This window comes from Musca autumnalis, unplaced genomic scaffold (assembly GCF_047663935.1).
Source record: "Musca autumnalis isolate F117 unplaced genomic scaffold, ASM4766393v1 scaffold_5, whole genome shotgun sequence".
In the NCBI taxonomy this organism is placed as follows: domain Eukaryota; kingdom Metazoa; phylum Arthropoda; class Insecta; order Diptera; family Muscidae; genus Musca; species Musca autumnalis.
The window spans coordinates 12,277,519-12,297,574 of NW_027412088.1; the positions used below are offsets into that span (position 1 = coordinate 12,277,519).

Consider the following 20,056-nt stretch of genomic DNA (forward strand, 5'->3'; position numbering starts at 1 on the left):
GAATCCCTAATTTACTTGTTTGGCTATTTTTACCCACCAGAATATTATAATTTAATTAAAAGTAATATTTGTTGCCACAAACAATTTAGCCAAGCGGCAGCAACAGACACGAACAATTCTAAAGTGCTCATCATAATTAAATTGTGGGCTTTGCTTTTAACCTCTGACCGCCGCTGCTGCTGAACCAACCGCTCATTGAAGCAGCAACCAAACACACAAGCTTTAGTTAATACACATAATACAAATCGAAATGCAAGCCAACTATGAGGGGATAGGCGAGGCTACATAAATGGACCATTCAATTATGGTTAAATAAATTTGAGGCAATTCATGATTTTAAATCGCAACTATCAAAAGCTACTCACTCAGCTATCCCATTCATTCTATTTCAAAGTTTCTCCCAACCATGTCTGAACATTTTTATTTTAACAATACAAAAGCTAATCCAATAATATGTACATTTGTAAATGTTTTTTTCTTCCTTCATTCTGCGGTGGTTTATGTTTCCAAGCTATTTGTGCCAGTTTCAACCAATATAATACTTGAGTATTGTAGCCAAAAAAAATGTATTGGCTTTTTCTATAGGAACACAAAAATAATTTATAAAGGCAAGACATTGGCTTCCCATTGTTGTTTGTAGCTGCTTCTGCTGTACAAGTAAATGGCGACATGTATTGAATTTTAATTAATTTTTGTATTATGGTATGCGGCGATTCTTTACGGTAGCCACCAATAATAACTTCTTGCTTGGTTTTTTTCATATTGTAAATTATTTGTTGTATCGTGTACTAATTCCATTAGGGGCAACATTGTTGTAAGGCAATATAAAAAAAGTGGGAAAAACAAAAGTTGTAATTTTCTAGTTTCAATAAATTCTAGAATTGTATTTGGGAGGTAAACCACATTTTTTATGTTTTATTCATAGATGTGGGGGGTTAACAATGTTAGCCATGGCCAAAAGTCTAACGCCCTTTGTCTTAAAATTAGCATAATATGAAAATGAAGAAATTCTAAAAGGTTTTTATTGCGACGAAGAAGACTTTTATAGTCCATAGTTTTGGCTTTTCTTTAATTTGTTGGATTATTTTGTGAAATGTGTTGAATTTACAATTGTGTGACGTGGTACTTACATTTCCACACTTAAGCCGACAACTCCCTTAAAATATCAATTTTTGTCATTTTCGCATGGAAAACGCAAAATTGGCATTACTGTCAATAATTTTTTCAATGTATTTTTCCAGTGTTTGGATGTTAGCAATGGGGGTTATCATGAAGGCAATTCCCCGAGAATTTTTTCACTTTCTCCCTTAAGTAGCAACGGCGATATTTACTCTAGATGTATAATTCACATAAAATCCATGAAAATCAAGTCAAAGTTATGATAATGATCACATATGTATGTAAACGTAGCTTTAGTTTATTACATATGTGTTGTCTTGTTAATGGGTACTTTACACGATGTGTTTTTTACAAATGAGCTGTCACTTTGCATATACATTTTGTATGGGAGAAGTGACAACTCATATGTAAAAAACATATCGTGTAAAGTACCCATAAGGCCGCCATCAGACCATCTGCTTTTTCACATGTATGTTGTAACTTTGGGTATACTAATATACAGAACAGCTGATGTCATACATGTGAAAAATCAGATGGTCTGATAGCGGCCTAATCAAACAGTGAACATTTGTCATATTTTTTCCAGAACATAAATTTTTTTACTACGATATTTTTCATTTATGAAATCCAAAAAATACATATTAAGCATTAAGCTTGGTTTACATTTACGAAATCCACCTGATTTCAACTGTCAATTCCATTGAAATGAAATCCAATGGATTTCAGATGAGATTTCATTTGACGTTTGAGCAATGGAATTGACAGTTGAAATCGAGTGGATTTCGTAAATGTAAACCTAGCATTAGTTGATATTTCAGGTCTGCAACAGGCCGAGCGATTGTCTTCCCTCTCCTTTGTATACATTTTTTCTAAACTTTTAGGGTTGGCAACACCACAAATATATCTCTGTTTTGTTATCTTTGTCATTTCTCAAACCAATAAAAAATCGCCAAATTGACATCACTAACCGTATGTTATCCTATCAATTGGTCTGTTCCTTTACTTTTGAAAATGGTAAAACTGGCAAAAGTTGTAATCTACTTCCATATGAATTGTATGGTGTCTGAAGTAAAGGAACGCTTTTCGAGTAAAAAGTTGTAAAATTTGAAGATTTTTGCACGTAAAGGAACAGAGCTAATGATCTTTTCTTCAATGTCAATTACTCGTTATAACCGTTCAAAGTTGCCAAAACCATTTTTAAATCCTTAAAACGGCGTTAGCATTAGGGTTTTTGCCTTCTTTATGAAGATTTATTTTACGTTTGCGTTATGGAATTGACATTTGAAACCCAATGGGTTTATTAAATCCGGTTAAGTGCAAACGGGGTATAAGGGGTTTTTACAATAGGTGTTTATCAGGAGAAACGGTATGTATCTTGATTTGCATAAAAAATATATCAGAACTCGCATCTAATAAAACAATAATCGCAATAACGAGTGTCGATGTAAATGTGGCATTAGTTTACTCCCTTATATGACGTCTCCACTACTAGCGAAAAATCGCCATATTGGCATCACCGAGATTATGCATTTCTCTCTCATGATCACTTTTCGTATTTCTTGTCGGTGATGCTCGTTATTTGGTGAACATTATTTGATCGTAAACGTAACGTATGCCTACGTAAGTAACGTAACTTAGTAAATATGTTAAAATATTTAGTTAAAATAACATTTTTTTTTTGTCTAAAATTGCAATGCTTTCCCCATTCTACTAGAAAGTATTGTAAATATGAAAACTAATTACTTTAAGTGATGCATTTATTTTAAAAAAAAGACTAACAATTGTGCATTTTTCATTTAAAATGCAATCTACATTATTGCTTTAAAATTGCCAATATTTATTTTGTAATTTGTGTCTGGTTTTGTTTTTATTTTGTAAATTTCCGATTTATTGTATGGATTTTATGGCTTTACTACGAATGTTATTTTCAATATGTATTTTCAAATTTCAATTAAAAACAAATGATTTATATTTGACAAATAGATAAGGATTTTGTAAAAAATGGCAAACATAAAATTATGAGCATTTAAGCAAATATTTGGCTATAACAAATTAATTGCTAACCGCGAAAAATGGATGAATATAAAACCTAAATGAATACATCAGCAATTTTTTTTATAAAAAACACAAAACGACAAACCAGCCAGCCATAAACACTTTGTTAACATACAAACAAACATACATACGTAAAAATGGCAATAGCATATTTAACCATAAATCAATACAATGTCAAATAAACACAAACCAAAAATGTATTAGGAAATTGAACATAAAACAATAACAACAAAGACTAAAACCAAACACAAATGGCAAAAAGTATGTTATGAATTTTAATATACCAATGAGTGTTTGTCACAAGCTGGCTTAAATGAAATTGAAAATAATTGGAAAATTCAAGTGAGGAAGTGGAACCTTCTTTCACATTTCTTTATTTTCATTTGTTATTATTATTAAAAAAGAAATCTTGATAACCTCAAGGAAACAAAACAAACGAAGCCCTAAAACATAATAAATAATTTAAATATCTTGACGGTTCTATATATGGCATTAGAGTCTAGACATTTTCAGCATGTTTTCCATTTCACAAAACATTCTTCGTTGAAATGTATACATAAAAACTGTGTCAATAGCATTAACTTCTTTCTTGGCTATGACTTTTATGGCAAAACCGTTACACAATAAGAAATTAACAATAATTATGGCCATAAAAAAGTGTTCTTTTTTTTCTAAAAACAATGGGAATGGTAGCAAATGCCACTACTGCTAAGACAAGCAACTTTTACTCCAAATATGGTGGAAAAAGTATTCAGAAGTATGTTTGTGACATTTGAAACCAATAAGTGTTTAGAATATCAATTGCATTTCAATTTCAAAACAAGGCTATCGTTTACAAACAATTTACAATCTCTAGAAATTCTCAAGAATTACAACCTTTACGGTAGTAGTACATTTTATGTGCTGCTACTGGAAGGAATGAATCATGAGAAACCAGAAACACTTGTGTTGTGTTGCTTTCCTTTGTCATCTTGGCAAAAAGATGTGACACAATGTGGTCATGAAATGATTCACCAAGACAATCTGTGTCTATCCTTAGAAACAAAGTGGTTTTGTTAATCGATATTTTTATTTTCTAACCATAAAAAACACGACAATGGAAATGTATCAACCACAAATATTTTATGGCCAAGACAACCAAGTACTGGACAATTTTGATTTAGTTAAATCTCCTTTTAAAAAATGATGCTTCTTCTATGCATCTCAAAAACAAAGCTTTGTCTTCTTTAAATAGCCATAGAGCGTTGGCAGTAAAACAAAATAGAATTTAATGACAACAAAATAATTGTTGACATTTAAAAATGACCATATAATTTGAATTTTATTTTCCAGAATATTTAAGAAAAACAATAAAATTGTTGCTCGAGTAAAATCTTGTATAGCCATCCATCCATCCGTCTCATAATCTTCAAATCTCTCTTTGCATTTAATTTTATTTGGGAGATAATCATTAGGTAGTGAGTCCGACCTAGTAATTATTTTGGATTTAAATGTTTCAACAACAACATGAAAATGTTACTAATGAACCCATCAAATTATGTTAATTTAGGTAAATGGTGTGGATTCTAAATTTGCCGACAGTGGAAGTAACACTAAAAAATGGGAATGTGAGTTAAAAAAAATACATTAAATGGAATTTGCAATTTTGTTCACATTTTTAAAATTAGAACATTTAACGGAAAATTCAATGGACGACAATAATACAATTGACAATACCATCCCGAAGGTGATTCTGCTGGGTGGATTCTATATATGACAACCGTGGAAGTAACGCTAAAAAATGGAAATAGAGTTAAAAAAAACTAAGGACATTAGATGAAATTTGCAATTTTACAAAACAAGAACATTTAACGGGAAAATCAATGGATGACACTAATAAACTTGACATATTTGCATTTAAAGTTAAACCCCTCCCCAAACCCACCAGATATCTGATATGCGGCTAACTTACAGGTTGACAACTACCTTGACAAACGGCCAATTGAAATAAGAGAATTAAATAGGGTTCTAAGAAAGGCAAAACATAAAACTCCTGCTGAAGACCGTATACCAAACGAGCTGTATAAACATGCCCCGAAATAACTGCTGCAGGAAATCGCTCAGTCTTGCTACAGGATTTACAACCTTGGTAAACCAGATTTACCATTTATAAGCGTATTATTTACCCAATATTCAAAAAGGAAGACCCTACATAGGCCCAAAATTATAGAGGAATGTCGCATATGAAAATATACTACAAATTATGGTGGGTTTATGGAAACCAAATATGGGGATACTAATTTTCATGAGCATAGATTGTTAATAAGGTTTTTCCTGGATTATTGGTTCTCATATAAATTCATGATTCACAAATCCAAACAGTAGCCCAATTCTCACGTAGTCATGTCGATACATAGGTATCTAGAAACCAATAAAAAATTGTTTATAGTTTCTATAATTTACACACTTGAATTTGAAAAAATAATTAAAATCACACCCAGCAAATGAAATGAAACAGAAAACAAGCTTGTAATTCGTTATGGAATGGATTCGTTTTGTTTGTTTTTTTTTCACTCATTGTTATTATTAACAAAACATATCACGATTTTTTGTTGGTGAATATGAGGAGGAATTCCTTAGGTCTCTGAAATCATGGCTTATATAAACGTCACACATGATTATTGTGGCGTGGTTGTTATTGTTTTTATAAAAACAACTTGTCAAACAAGATTTCAAGTTGTTATTTTTGTGGGGTTTACTTATAATTTCTCCTATCATGTGGTTGGGGTTACTCTCTTCAGATTCTCAGGAAATTCCTGTTGTATTTATCATCAGCATCATCAATTATTGTTTTCTGTGTTTCTTAATTCCTAAATAAAAGTGAGCGCTAAACGATGAATCATTGACGCCCAGCATCACCCTCTTAAGCTCGGGCAACATTATTCAATCAACATCACCCGTTGTTTTGTAGATTACCTATGGAGCCTCTTATTAGCGAAGAAAATCTCTTTTATCTTGAGATTTCTTATGGAAAATTTCTTTTTCTTTATTATTAATTTTCTATGGTTCTTCTTTGGTTTTTGATTACAAACAAGCTTTGTAACACAAACTGCATTCTTGCTTGCTTTGATTGAATGGCTGATTGAATGACTTAACATCTAAAACATCATGACCGCGCCGCCACGCCAGGTATTATGGCCTCCACCCAAATAGTAAGCTTCATTTGTTTTATACGCCCTGACATACTTCTGAAATTTTTATTTTCTTTGCTTATTATTTTATGATGGGGTGTTATGTACAATGGAGTATGCCAGCTAGCTAGCAGACGGACGACTGCTATCACATTGGCATTTTTAGTTTGTGGAATGTTTTCTTGTCAATATTAAATAATTTTTGAACCAACAACAAAATTTGTAATATTTATTATCAATATTGGTTTTGATAACGGTACATGGTCAAATGTAATAAAAGCTTTCATTCATTTGTTCATGTAAGTATTTTTATTGGTTTTTGGGTGGGTAGGTAAAGTACTTTAGGTTAATAGTTGGGAGAAGAATGTGCTAGATATAGTTGGGAAGGTTTTGGAAAGATAAGACATTTGTAATAAAATCAACATTGATGCGTCCATCATATAATTAATGATTCATGTGTCAAGATTTGGTGTACATTGGAATCTGGCTTAAAAGGTTTCCATAGATAATTTTTAGTTACTGGTTGGTGTTGGCACAGTCAATGCCATGGAATTTTCATATACTTTTCATGATCGCATTTGAAACGGTGTCAAAACTAATACTATTTCTCATAAATATCTCAGAAGCGACTACTGCCCAATCAAATTTTATGTCACTGATATGGTGTGGCGGACACGTGATAAAAACCGAAATATTTACATCAAATGTCATGGGAGAAAAGAGGAATGGAATAGGTGATCTAACAGCATCTTAAAGATCTGGATTTTGTAAAGGACTTTTGTTATACATATTACAGTAGTTTCGACTTAGCTTAGGGTTGGAAAGTTTAGAAATAGAATTGGTTTTTTGATTACAAAAGCAAATCGACAGCTTGATTTTTCATGATCGATTTTAGATTTTCCCAACATTTTTCACAGAAAAAGATCTAAAGGCCAGAACAGAATCAATCGTCGCTTGCTTTCCCAAATGTCAAATTATAAAGGAATGTCAGAGCATCTTTGCAAATCCGCCTGCGTTCTCCTTTAGGAGGCTCTGGCATTCCTTTATAATTTGACATTTGGAAAGCAAGCGACGATTGATTCTGTTCTGGCCTTAAGGTCGATTCTGCTCTATATTATGTATACGCGCGTCTTCAGTTATTAAAAAAGTGCTTCAGTTTATTGAATTAAAGAAAAGACCCTTAAGGCCTCGGTACATAAGCCTCGTAGGCTGGCTTTCTTGATCCGCATCGTTTTTGACATGACATGAACGTTTACAAGTTTTCATAAACCGCTATCTTCGCCGGATTCTATGCATATTTTGGCCGCGTGTAATAACAAACACAGAACTCTTACGTCAAGCAAATCAGTTGGGTGTTGGATCTTAATCCGAAAACACAAATGCTGCAATGACAACAATATCGCAAAACAAGCTCTACGCTGGAATCCATACGTTCATCCGAGAAGGAAATTGAGTTGGAAGACCAAAGAAACCTTTCAGAGGTTCCACAGAAGCCGAAATGATCAACTTGGATAAATAGCTCCGGGTGAGATTGAAAACGGTTATTGTATCGTGCTATGTTCCTGTGGAAGTTAAAGGAATAAAGTAATAGATCGGGTATGTTATGAGACACACTTTACTTCTCACTTCACGCTTCAAGCATTTTCTTCACCCCATTTACTCCTATTTTGTGCGAATTTCTTGAGGCAAAGATTCATTATAGTATTATAAAAGAAAAGTACACCCTAGTCCGTCCATAAAATACTCGAAAAATAAGCGAAAATGGGGTGAACAAAATGCTTGAGGCGTGAAGTGAGAGGTGAAGTGTATCTCAGAACATACCCGAATATTTTAAAATATATATTTTAAAGGCAACCATATATTTTGTATCGACATCATAATAACACAAAATATATGGTTGCTTCTACAATATATATTTTTATATATTTACAATTTTATAATATAATTTTATAATAATATGGAGCATTCTACAACATTTCCACATGTAATTCGAATATTTTCAGTTGTAATTCGAAACAATTCACTTGTAATTTTAGAATTACAATTGAATTTCGAATTATTTCATATGTTATTTGAGAATTCCAGTTGAAATTCTAATTATTTCATTTGTAATTCGAATATTTCCATTTGTAATTTTTTCATTTGAAATTCGAATTATGTAAATGTAAGAATTCGAATTACAAATGAAATAATTCGAATTTCAATTGAAATTCTTAAATTACAAATGAAATAATTCTAACATAAATTGAAATTTCAAATTAAATAATCAAATTACAACTATATATTATATATTATTATATGTGAAAATGGTGTAATGAATATTAATCCTATGGAATAAGTTTAGAAAAAGTTAATAATTAACCAAAAATGTTTAAACGTTTCGCTTTCGTTGTAAATTTTGTAAATGTTTTCTTCCAAAATATGCAGACTATTATTTATACCTATGGAAAATCATTAATTTTCTCAAAACATAATTTAATGTAAACAGCTTTTTAAATCTTCTAATTTCCCATGTAACGTGTAATTAAAATATTTAGCAAATTGTTATTTTCTAGTCAAAATTGATGAGTTCAAATATCTCTGTAAACTTAATTATGGACATTCTCGGTAAAACTAAATGTTAGAAAACAACTCGAAACGATTTGACAGAGATAAATATTGGTAGGGGAAACTCGCCGAAACATATACAATTATACATTTTCACTTGTGGGAGATTTCTCACTTTCACTATATCAATCTATTAGCTTTGTTCCAGAACTGAAAAGTTTTTACAAATTTTACACATTTTACCCGAAAACCCGTTGCCGTTCACAAAAAAATTGTAAAATGTTCACTTCTCTTAAAACAAAAATATCGCCGAATGACGCTCTCTTTAGAAATTTGAGCGTGAAAAAATAGTAACATGGATGCCGGCGTCTGATTGGCTGTTACGCCAACTTTGATATTTGTTCCAGCTTATTTGACGTTTTTTCCATTTTTGCGTTACCGAACTTTTTTAAAAAACTTTTGTGTGAGAACAATTTTTCTCTCTTTTACGGGTTTTACTATTAAAAAGTACGGGAACAATGCTATTATAAATAAACATTAATAGGTCTGTACGATAACACAAAAAAAAATTGGTACAAATTCGTAAAATTTTTACTGAATGCTGTTCGATAACAAAATTGTGCAGTAAAAGAGATCGAGTTGAGAGAGATTTTTTGACAGATTTCTGAATTAAAAATTTTTGCTGGGAAAATTTGTCCCATAAAAATTTGGAAGTGTGGCCAGCTGACTTTTAATCAGCTGTTCAATGTTAACAAATTAAAATGTTTAATTTTTTGAGCAAGAAAATTTCACAAAATTAAATATTTTTTGAATAAAAAACATTGTATGTCTGTTAAAAGAAATTTTCTATACCGCAATGGGGCTAATTATTAAAATAATTTTGGCAAAGTGGTTGCTGAAATTTCTGAATGATTTATTAATTATTTCATTAATAATCAATGTTTTTTGTTTTTAACTTGGAAGATAAACACAAATATGCACTTATAAGAGTGGCAGCTAAACCGAAAATATTGTGTACTCATTTATTTGTTCTCTCTTGAGACTTTCTTTAACCTCTTATGGGTACTTTACACGATACATATGCTTTTTTACATATGGGTTGTCACTTTTAATATACTAAAGTGACAACACATATGTAAAATACATATCGTGTAACGTACCCATTACATATCATAGATAATATTTGAAAAACTTTGCAAATATATTTGCATTTAATGGCAGAAGTTCCAGAACTTAATTTAAAGACTTCATCATTAAAAAAAGCATATATCTCCAACATCTATCTGTGTATTAAAACTTTCAAATTTTCTCCTCGGGACTCTTTAATTAATAGTTTGGAAAACATGCTTACAAAACTAAAACCTACCTTGAAGATGTTGTGTGCAATATCCCCAATAATGGTATTTGGTGTTGGTAGTAATTAATCCACAAGTAATGACAGCAATGATGACAAGCACAGCTAATGATAACCTCTTTTAGTAGCGATGAATAAGTCTTTGAAGTTTCTGGTGTATTTTGCAGTAATCCAATTAGTGGGCAGGCGGCGGCGGATTTTTTTCTTTTCGCACTAATTCACAAAACGTTTGTCTGTTTTTAGTTTTTTTTAAATTTTGTTTTATGTTTCGTTTTTTTTTTTTACATTTAACTAGGTATAACGTCTTTTAATGTTTTAAACTATAAATTTTCTACAATTTTTTTTTTAACTTTAAGTTTAGCTTTGCTTAGTAAGTTTTATTATTTTGTTGTTGTTTTTGTTATTTTATTGTTAACCTTTAAAACATTGGTTAATGACACTATTTTTAATTGTGGTATTGTTTTTAGTTTTTCATTTATTTTATTTTCTTATTCTCTTCTAGAAATACTATTCTCCAAGTATAAATTTCATTGTTTTGTTATTTTTTTTTAATTTGATTTGTGTTTATGTTTAGTTGCTGTTGTTGTATTTGTTGCCTCCACGAGAATGTAAACAAACCGTAAACACTTTTTTACGCCAAAAAAAAACCGACTAACTAAACAATTCGACGTAATAATGAAAATGTGCCCTGCCCGTCCGTTCGTTCTTTTAAAGACTATGTCGTGCCAAAGAGCTTGCGCACACGTCTTGATCGTTGAAATGCCTGGCAACGTTTGTCAATGAGCTACCATAACCCTGTTCATGTGGCTGAGGCTAATAGGTGGTGGCGGCAACGACAGCAGAGCAGCGACAGAGTAGATAATGCTAGTAGTTTGGATTACTCATTGCCTCTTTGTCAGAATTATACTCAATTTAGTTTGAGTGACACTACGTGTTGTTGTTAGTTTTTTTTTTTTGTGGATGACGCATATATGTATGTTATGAGTGTTTATATGAGGTGGGGTAGGGTGGTGCGGTTCATGAATTGTAAACAAACCGGCATAATTTGTTTGCAGTATTGCTTCCTTATTGATTTAACTCAAACGTGTGTTTTACCTGGAGTATCTACTCACCTTTCGTGATACACTCAGCAAAAAATAGTAGTTGTTTTGAAGTGATCTGATAAATTATTGAGATAGAATACTTTTAGAAAGAAATGTGGTGATGTAAACGATTAATTTTGGGTGTTTAAACCGACAAAAATGTAGATTAGGATTAAAGATCAAAAGTTTTGCGGAGGAGATACTAAAAGGAATTGATCGACTTTGACCGTTATGGAAGTGGATCTCCAGCGACTACATATGGTGCCATAGGGATTTTTTACACTCTTCGGGCTATTTGCTCAAGAAGTGCCCCTGAAAAAAACTTTTACCATCGTAATTGAGGCAGCGAATGCAAGTGGCTTCAACAAAATTCAAAGTCTTAAAGCGAACTTATACGAAATTTTGTGTGGGAGGTACCGGATGGAATGGACAAATATAGTCCATATTTAAACCTGATCTATATCTGGTAGATATATTAGGGTGTGTAAAGTGTAAACCAATTCGGCCACTCCATTCAAGAGTTACCGTACGAACAATTTTCCCGAACCTTTATGAACTTTTGTGGGGGAGGTACCTGAAGGAGTGGACCTATATGGCTTATCTTCAAACTTAAACTATGTTTGGACAAAATATTACTAAGGCCAAATTTTGGACCGAATCGGCAGATCCGTTCGAGAGTTATCTTGCGCTCCAACCACCTCACACGGTGTCATAGGGTTTTGTTGCAACTTTGGGGCTATTTTTCTCAGGAAGTGTGGACTTGCCCCTGATGAAACTTTTACCGTTGTATGGAGGGCAGTGAATACGAGTTGCTAAAACAAAAATCAAAGCGATTCGAGATATGGCCCTAAACTGAACTTTTCTGAAATGTTGTGTGGGAGGTACCCGAAGGAGTGGACCGATTGAGTCCATATTGAAAACTTATCTAAGTCTGGTGCACATTTCACGATGGGCAAAGTATGGACCAAATCGATTACTCCCTTCAAGAGTTATCGTGCGCACAAATTTTCCGAACATTTTCGAACTTTTATGGGGGAGGTACCGGAAGGAGTGGACCGATATAACCCACCTTCGAACTTAAACTAAGTTTGGGTAAAATATTACGAAAGCCAAAATTTGAACCGAATCGCTAGACGGACGGACATTGCTCAATAGGCCCAAATTGTCTGAAACACATTTCGTCCAAACATACTTGGGGTCTAAAACACTGTTGGGTAGAAATGCTCGGCCTCATACACAAAAGTGTAAAAAATACATGAGTCTCTAGCAATTTGCCCTCCATTGGTCTAAAACCATTATTTCGATGAGGCACATTTTGCCCGTATGAAAGTGTATATACCCTCGTTAGCATAAATGCTGAGGGTATAATTAAACATATTAAACTTTTGATGAGAAATTATCTGATGGAATGGACCGACATAGTCCATAATTGAACTGGATCAAATTCTGGCAGTCATAACTGGCCAAAAAGTCAGTTAAGTTCGTGCCAAAAAGTCAAGTTGGTCGTCGCAGCAATTTTTGAGCTTTTGGGTAATTATGTCACGAGGAAGTTGATGTACCTTTGGGAAAAAATTACGTTTTGCAAAGTTTCGGACAAATCGAATATTGAATTCGAAAGTAATCGTGCTCATCGGTTAGTTGGTGATTTGCATGCAGAGCTTTTAAGCCATTATCTCAGGAAATATGGACTTGTGAGGATAAATTTGTGTGGGAGGCGCCCGTAGGAGTAGACAGATATACTCTCTATTCGGACTTGCAGTGCGATTATCTAACTATTTTATTTTGAGTTAACGTTAAAAAGTTAAATAAAATTGCTTATAATTTCTGTAATTAACGATATTTTTCGCTAATATGATTTTCGCTAACTGATTGCATATTGTATTTGAATTTTTCATTCATAATTTGGCGTTTTAATTTTTCCGAAGTACATGAACGGAATCTCAAGTCAATTCACGTCATTGGACGCTTAACATTTCTTCAGTCCCCTGTCAAAGGACGCAGCTCTACTTGCTATAGAACTTAAATCCCTGTGAGGTAAAGTATTTATCTTCCCGCATATATCGAACTAAGCCATTCAGGCAAATCTAACAACACTTCTGGTAGACTACGATCGCTGCAGGCAAAAGAATCTTTGATTTAATGATGGACCTTTTTGACATGACTAAGGAAAAAGGCGAATGGATGAGCAGAGCGAATGAGAACCTCTACAACTGCAAATTGAGAACAAAGACGTTGGACATTTCCGGATGATTGGGACCAACAGTTGTGAGCGCTGGATCCACCCATTCAAACAAAGGTGGGCACGAATGGAAGCGACTGCGTCCACGTTTATCTGCACAACGATACGTAATTGCTCCGAAAATAGCTCGGACTCGTCCGACAGCAGTACAGGAAGCAAAACCCAACAGGCATTGCAATACGCTTTGTAATAATATCAAAGCTGTCGTCCCACAAAGCAGACGCATGACGCGCCAACAGTCAGATTGAAATTCATAAGGATATCTACAAGGAAGCTGCTCGGATGAAGGAGTACATGTCAAGTACGCTTTATGTCGAGAATTGGAGAACGTATTTTGTTGTCAAACAACACCTTTACAACTTTGAATATCAAACCGTGGTCCTCAAGAATGAAGAATGTAGTTGTAGTTGAATGTAGAATGTTATGTTAAATACGCTCAAAAGGGAAAGTTCAAACAATCACAGAAGGATCAATTGTGACAAGCGTGGATAATGCCAAAAAGACAGGCGTAGAAGTTGTAGTGCCGCAAATCTTCAAAGATAAAGGTTACCCCGCACCCAAGTTCATCAGGTGCCAGCACCATGTACTGGTTCATGTTCTTCGCGTTATCATGGACCATGAGATCCGTGTGTATACTTCTTTATGCGGGATTTGATGATAAATTATGATCAATTGACAGCAGCATTAAGCACTAGCAAAACTGTACTAAGGATGCAGACCGCTGGACGCATAAAATCTGTTCAATCATTTCTTATTCATGGACTGATCTAGGGATAGGTAAGTCGACTTTCGATTAATGGACTTTTTGCAGTCAAAAGTCTAAAAATCGTAGTCGACTTTTGTCTGGGGGAAAATCGCATAATCGATTATATTGTGATCGATTTTCGAGGTTAGATTAGGTCAGGTCTGTCTGGTTACTTTCCCAGCAAGAACTTTCTCAGAGAGTAAAGAATTTTTGCAAGAAAAACGTAAAAAGTAAACAGATACTTTCCCTGCAAAAACCAGCAAGCAATCAGCTGATTTGCCAAAACAGAACAATTTGTCCACCATTAAAGGAACCAAAGCAAGAAAAAATTTTGCATTTGATTAAAAATAAAAAAGAAAATGACCCACAAAAAAGAAATTTTCCATATTGAAACTTCGTTCTCAAAAAAAAAAAAAAAAAAAAAAAAAAAAAAAATAAAAATAAAAAAACTATTGACTTGCATATTTCCACAATAAAATTGTTTTCAATTTGCACAAACATAAATCACCGAATAATTAAAAACAGCTGATTTATTGTTTGCAGGAAGAGTGCTTGCTAGAAGAAATTTGTCCAGCAAAAATTTGCAAACTCTCAGTAAAATAACTGTAAAAATATCTCTCGATTCGCTGTTATTTGCTGGACTTTTGTGTTAACAGACGACTTGTAGCAAAAATTGTTACAAGTTTTAGGGTAAGCAGACAAACCTATTTTTGACTTGGCGGTTTTACACTTTTGGCGGTTTTATGCTTGGTTTACATTTACGAAATCCACTCGATTTTAACTGTCAATTCCATTGGTTAAACGTCAAATGAAATCCAATGGATTTCAGCTGAGATTTCATTTGACGTTTGAGCAATGGAATTGACAGTTGAAATCGAGTGGATTTCGTAAATGCAAACCTAGCATTACAGTTTCAAAAGAAAACTCGACGAATAGACGATTATAATCGATTTTTTGTGGTTATAAAAAGTTGAAAGTCAGGTTTTAAGAGAACTGAAATAATAGCCAGATCGAAAAATCGCATTTTTAGTTTTATATCGAAAAGTCGAAAAATCGATTATTGTTTTCCATTACTTATCCCTAGACTGATCATTGGTTCAGTAGCCAATTGTTCGGCACTGAAGATTTCGAAAAACTATCTGTACCTTTGAATTACTACCCAAAAACTCTAAATTTTTTTTAAATGCTCAGTAACTTTTTAACAACTTTACTCATTCTTTATTTTACAACAATTTCATTTGTTTGTTTTGTAGTTGTTACAAAAACAAAAGAAATTTTAACAACTTTTCAATCGATAAAAGTTACAGAATAGGCCCACTGAACTTTTTTATCCAATCACTTTATAATTGAGATTTTACCTAAACTTAAAAAATGCATCAATTCATCAAAATGTGATAGGGGAATTGGAGGTTCTAAAAATCATAACCCAAATGTTAGCCTTAACATTTAACTGAAAATAAGCTTTGGAGCCACATGACAAAACCAAAAAGGCATAACCATTTGTTTCGTACTAAATTTATCATTATTTTATGATTTCCCAGCCAGCATTTTTTGAAAATTTTAATCAAATTCGAGTCTTTTTTAATCCGACTGCACGATTAAAAAGCTGGAATATGAGCTCATTTTCTGATCATAAATGACTCCTTTGTCGGGAGGAAAACGTAACCTCAGGCGACTCTTCTTAACAAATCACAAATGAGTCTTTCTCTGCATTCGAGTCATTTTTGCTCATTTTCTGATCGTATATAAAGTCTTTTTCGATTCGTATTTAAATCATTTATTGGTGATTTGTTGATTAATTTGGGACTCTTTTTGGAGTCTTTTTAGAGTCATGTTTATAATTGTTTATGAGTTTTTAAGGAGTCATTTTATTAGACGAAACATATTAAAAGAATTTTATTTTTGTTTGTTTTTTGTTTCTTTCCTTTGTTTTGTTGCCTTTTCTGCTTTGTTATTTCTTTTAATTATCCTTTATGCTGCGCGGTGGTTAGTATACTGCTTCTTCATTTCACTTGGCAAAACCTGAACATGTGTTGTATTTGTCTATACTCTTAATATTATACTTTACATTTATATCAAAGTTTTGTAGAAAGTGTATATGAGTATTATTTTCAACCAAACAAAAGTAAAACAAAACAATCAGTTTTTAGTCACCTAACTGTTCAAAATATGATCAGAAGATACATAATTATAATCACTTTTCAAACACCTGAATGACCCTTTTTTTGATTAAGCATTTTTCAATCGTCATGAAGATCAAAATGTGAAAATAAATAACGAAAAAGTAGTCACATTTTAAATGCCTCAATGATTTATTTGTAATTGCTACGCATTTGTTGTTGTATTTTTAATTGAACTATTTTTAATCATTACAAGGAGCCACTTCTGAGTCCCTTTCTGATCATACAAGCGACTTAATCAGTTTTTGATCACTAAAAGGACTTTAAAAAGACTCCGCAATGTGATTTTTGAAAAAGCAATCTTCCAAATGCTAGCTGGGTTATCATTACATACACACATACATTAACATATATCGTTCCATATCATATATAATTTTATTTCATATATTATATCAATAAAAGGTGGTTTATGCGCGATTTTTTTCAAATTTCAATGGAATAAAAGTTATTATAGTCAATAATAGGCAAAAGTTCATACATTCGTGCAAAAGAAAATAATTTTATTTCATATATCATATCAATAAAAGGTGGTTTATGCGCGATTTTTTTCAAATTTCAATGGAATAAAAGTTATTATAGTCAATAATAGGCAAAAGTTCATACATTCGTGCAAAAGAAAATAATGTTTTGAATTTTTTTAAAATGATGCGTGACTTTTTAAAGCTTAAACGTTATTTTAGTCATTAATAGACAAAAGTTCATTCACTACATTGAACCATTTTTGAGAAAAAAGTCATAACCCTAATAAACGTATTAAAATATATCCATCCGTTAGGGAAATTTGGCCAGGAAAAAAGGATTCTGAATCACTGTGCAACTTAGCCGATTTATAGATTTATAATTTTGTATTTTTTTGCAAGTTTTTTCGAGTGTATTTCATTTTATGTTTGAAATGCATCTTTAAAATACCACTCAACTCAGTCTGTCTGTCTGTTATCACCAACTCCCCACAAATTCATTCGTTCAGTCATTGATTGCACAGCTGTCGATCACCCTCTTCTACCAAATTCACTCAATATTGTATAGTTTCTCTCCCTTATTTTATGAGGTGTATTGAATATTTTTGCTCTTTGTTGTTGTTGCTGTCATTTGTTTTATTATGTTGATATTTGTTCTATGCGACAACAAAAACTAGCGGTCCCCATTTAATCATTTTAGTTAATTTCTTTGTTTTCATGTTGTTGTTGTTTTTATGTTTTCTTTTAGGTCAGACGCACCGATTTGATTGCTGTTGGAATCTTTTTTCGAAAAACACATACAACTGCTTTGCTCGGTGTGCGCACGCGCGTTCTATGCCATTGTTGTGACGATATAACAGCTGATCGTAAACAAAATCATTGTCATTATCATTGTATGGGATTGTTGGTGCTGCTGAAAGACGAAAAACACAACACCGAGAACGAGAGCAACAACAACAAGGTAGGTGGCTCATTGAAACCATTATTGGAATGAGGGAATTGTATGAATGCTGAGGTTTTGGTTTTCCACATAATCGTGGAGAACAGCTGCTGTTACCGGTGCATGAATGTTGTGTTGTGATTTTTGTGTTCCCTATAAGAAGCTAATCTGTGAGGTACAATGAAGTAAATCTCTGCCAGGCGGCCAGCCCAGCAGTCAGGAGGCTGTGTTGTTGGATATCCTCTTTGCAGATGAAATTCACGGCAAAATTGGATAGGTATTTAAGGATAACAGATTTAATTAGCAGCGTTTATTCAGGGCAACATTCGAAAATAGAGTTGTTTTTGGTTAATGTGGTTTCTGTTTGGAGTTTTCAACTTTTTTTTTAAAACAGCATTTGATTTACGACATGGCGGGATCTACATGTCAATACTCGTATGTTGTTAAATAAGTATGCATTATTTGCAAATTCATTCACATTTTCTCAAAATCGGTAATATGTCGATAATTCCCTATTATTCATACTATTTGTAGGAAATTCCGATCTTAAATGACTCTTACTATTACAAGAACAACATGTTGTATTTAATCATCACATGTGAAAAAATTTCTTAGTCACGTCTATAACTCTACAATCAATACAACCTAAAGAACAAGAAAAGCACGAACTGCATTATAAAACGAATGATATAAACGAAAGTATTTATTAAAAATACGTTGATACATAGCTTTTTGTAATACCGTTTTGTAGGTCAACTCTTGACATTATTTAGTAAAAAGTTGAATATGAGAGAAATTTAAATGGACTGAATAAGTGTGGTTCTACTTAAATCGTATGTACATGTAAGTTTTCATACAGATTATGTGTATCTATTATGGTTTGCGAATTCCTAATTTCTTCATCCCGGTAACTACTGAAATTAAGAATTCTAACCCATTACTAACCCCACTGGTATTGTTTGAGCGAAATCCGTTTCAGACAATTTGGTCCAAACATTCCAAATCATATGATAATAGGTGGCACGCTTTTTCCCCACAAAAGGTCCCATAAGATTACATGGGTTTCCCCAGATGGCCGTACCGAAAATCAGATTGACCATATCTGCATAAATAAGATGTGGAGACACAGTCTCTTAGATACGCGGAACAAACGTAGTGCGGACTTTGCTCAGACCACCATCTTCTGATCGGCGAATTCCGCCTAAAAATTGTGCGCACTGACACTCGTAACATCCACACATCGACACGATTAGACATCCAAAAACTCAAAAATCCAAACATCCGACAGCAATATCATCAACAGCTACAATTAAACATCACAAACATAGCACCGCATGGTAACGTTGATTCGAAGTGGAATGCTATAAAAGATGCTTTTATCGATGCAGGATCAAAAGTACTCGGTCACAAACGCAAAACCAAAAAAGACTGGATATGTACAACTACCTGGGAGGTTATCGATGAACGCCGCAGAAAAAAGGCGGCTGCCAATTCATCAAGAACTCGTGCTTCCAAGGAAGCTGCAAACCGTCAATACGAGACTTTAAACAAATCTGTAAAGCGAATGTGTAGACACGATAAGCGGATGTGGATCAGCTCGATTGCGACACAAGCAGAAACTGCAGCTGCAAATGGGAACACTAAAATGCTTTATGAATGCACAAAACGATTGTCAGGTAGACCAATAAATGGAAATGTCCCAATAAAAGCTAAAGATGGCACAATTCTTACCTCAGAAGTAGAACAGCTCTCACGATGGTACGAGCATTTCACCGAGCTCTTTCAGGTTCCATCTGAGAATAATGACAACCTGGCGGAATTCGTACCTCATTACGCAATCCAGCATATCAACCGCGTCGGGTCCCAATGCCCCAGCATCACAGAAATTGAGTCGGCAATTAGGAGTATGAAAAGTGGGAAGGCGGCCGGTATCGACAATGTCCATGTAGAACTCTTTAAAGCGGTTAATGAACTATCTGCTCTGGCTTTGCATGAATTATTTCAGGATATCTGGACTCAGAAACGTTTCCAAACGATTGGCTACAAGGCATAGTGGTAAAAATACAGAAAAAAGGGGCACTAAGCGACTGCAACAATTGGAGAGGAATCATGATCCTGTGCAGCTGTCTAAAAATATTCTGCAAAATCATTCTAAACCGTATTGAGA

At 33.4% G+C, this 20,056-nt stretch overlaps 3 protein-coding genes across 3 annotated transcripts in view; 2 read left to right on the forward strand and 1 right to left on the reverse strand.

The window, feature by feature from the left end:
• insc (spindle orientation adaptor protein inscuteable) overlaps positions 1-11,038 on the reverse strand; it is a 29,771-nt gene extending 18,733 nt beyond the window's left edge. Inside the window, exon 1 of the mRNA XM_073992547.1 lies at positions 10,258-11,038. The gene's annotated coding sequence lies outside the window, so the exon portion shown is untranslated. The remainder of the gene's footprint in view (positions 1-10,257) is intronic.
• Positions 11,039-17,697: 6,659 nt separating this feature from the next.
• Positions 17,698-20,056, forward strand: part of Ipk1 (Inositol phosphate kinase 1) — a 376,999-nt gene continuing 374,640 nt past the window's right edge. Inside the window, exon 1 of the mRNA XM_073992548.1 lies at positions 17,698-17,910. The gene's annotated coding sequence lies outside the window, so the exon portion shown is untranslated. The remainder of the gene's footprint in view (positions 17,911-20,056) is intronic.
• Positions 17,845-19,942, forward strand: LOC141406165 (uncharacterized). Its single transcript, XM_073991353.1, has 2 exons — positions 17,845-17,910; positions 19,178-19,942. Exons 1-2 carry the CDS (start codon positions 17,845-17,847, stop codon positions 19,940-19,942), a joined length of 831 nt encoding a protein of 276 aa, XP_073847454.1.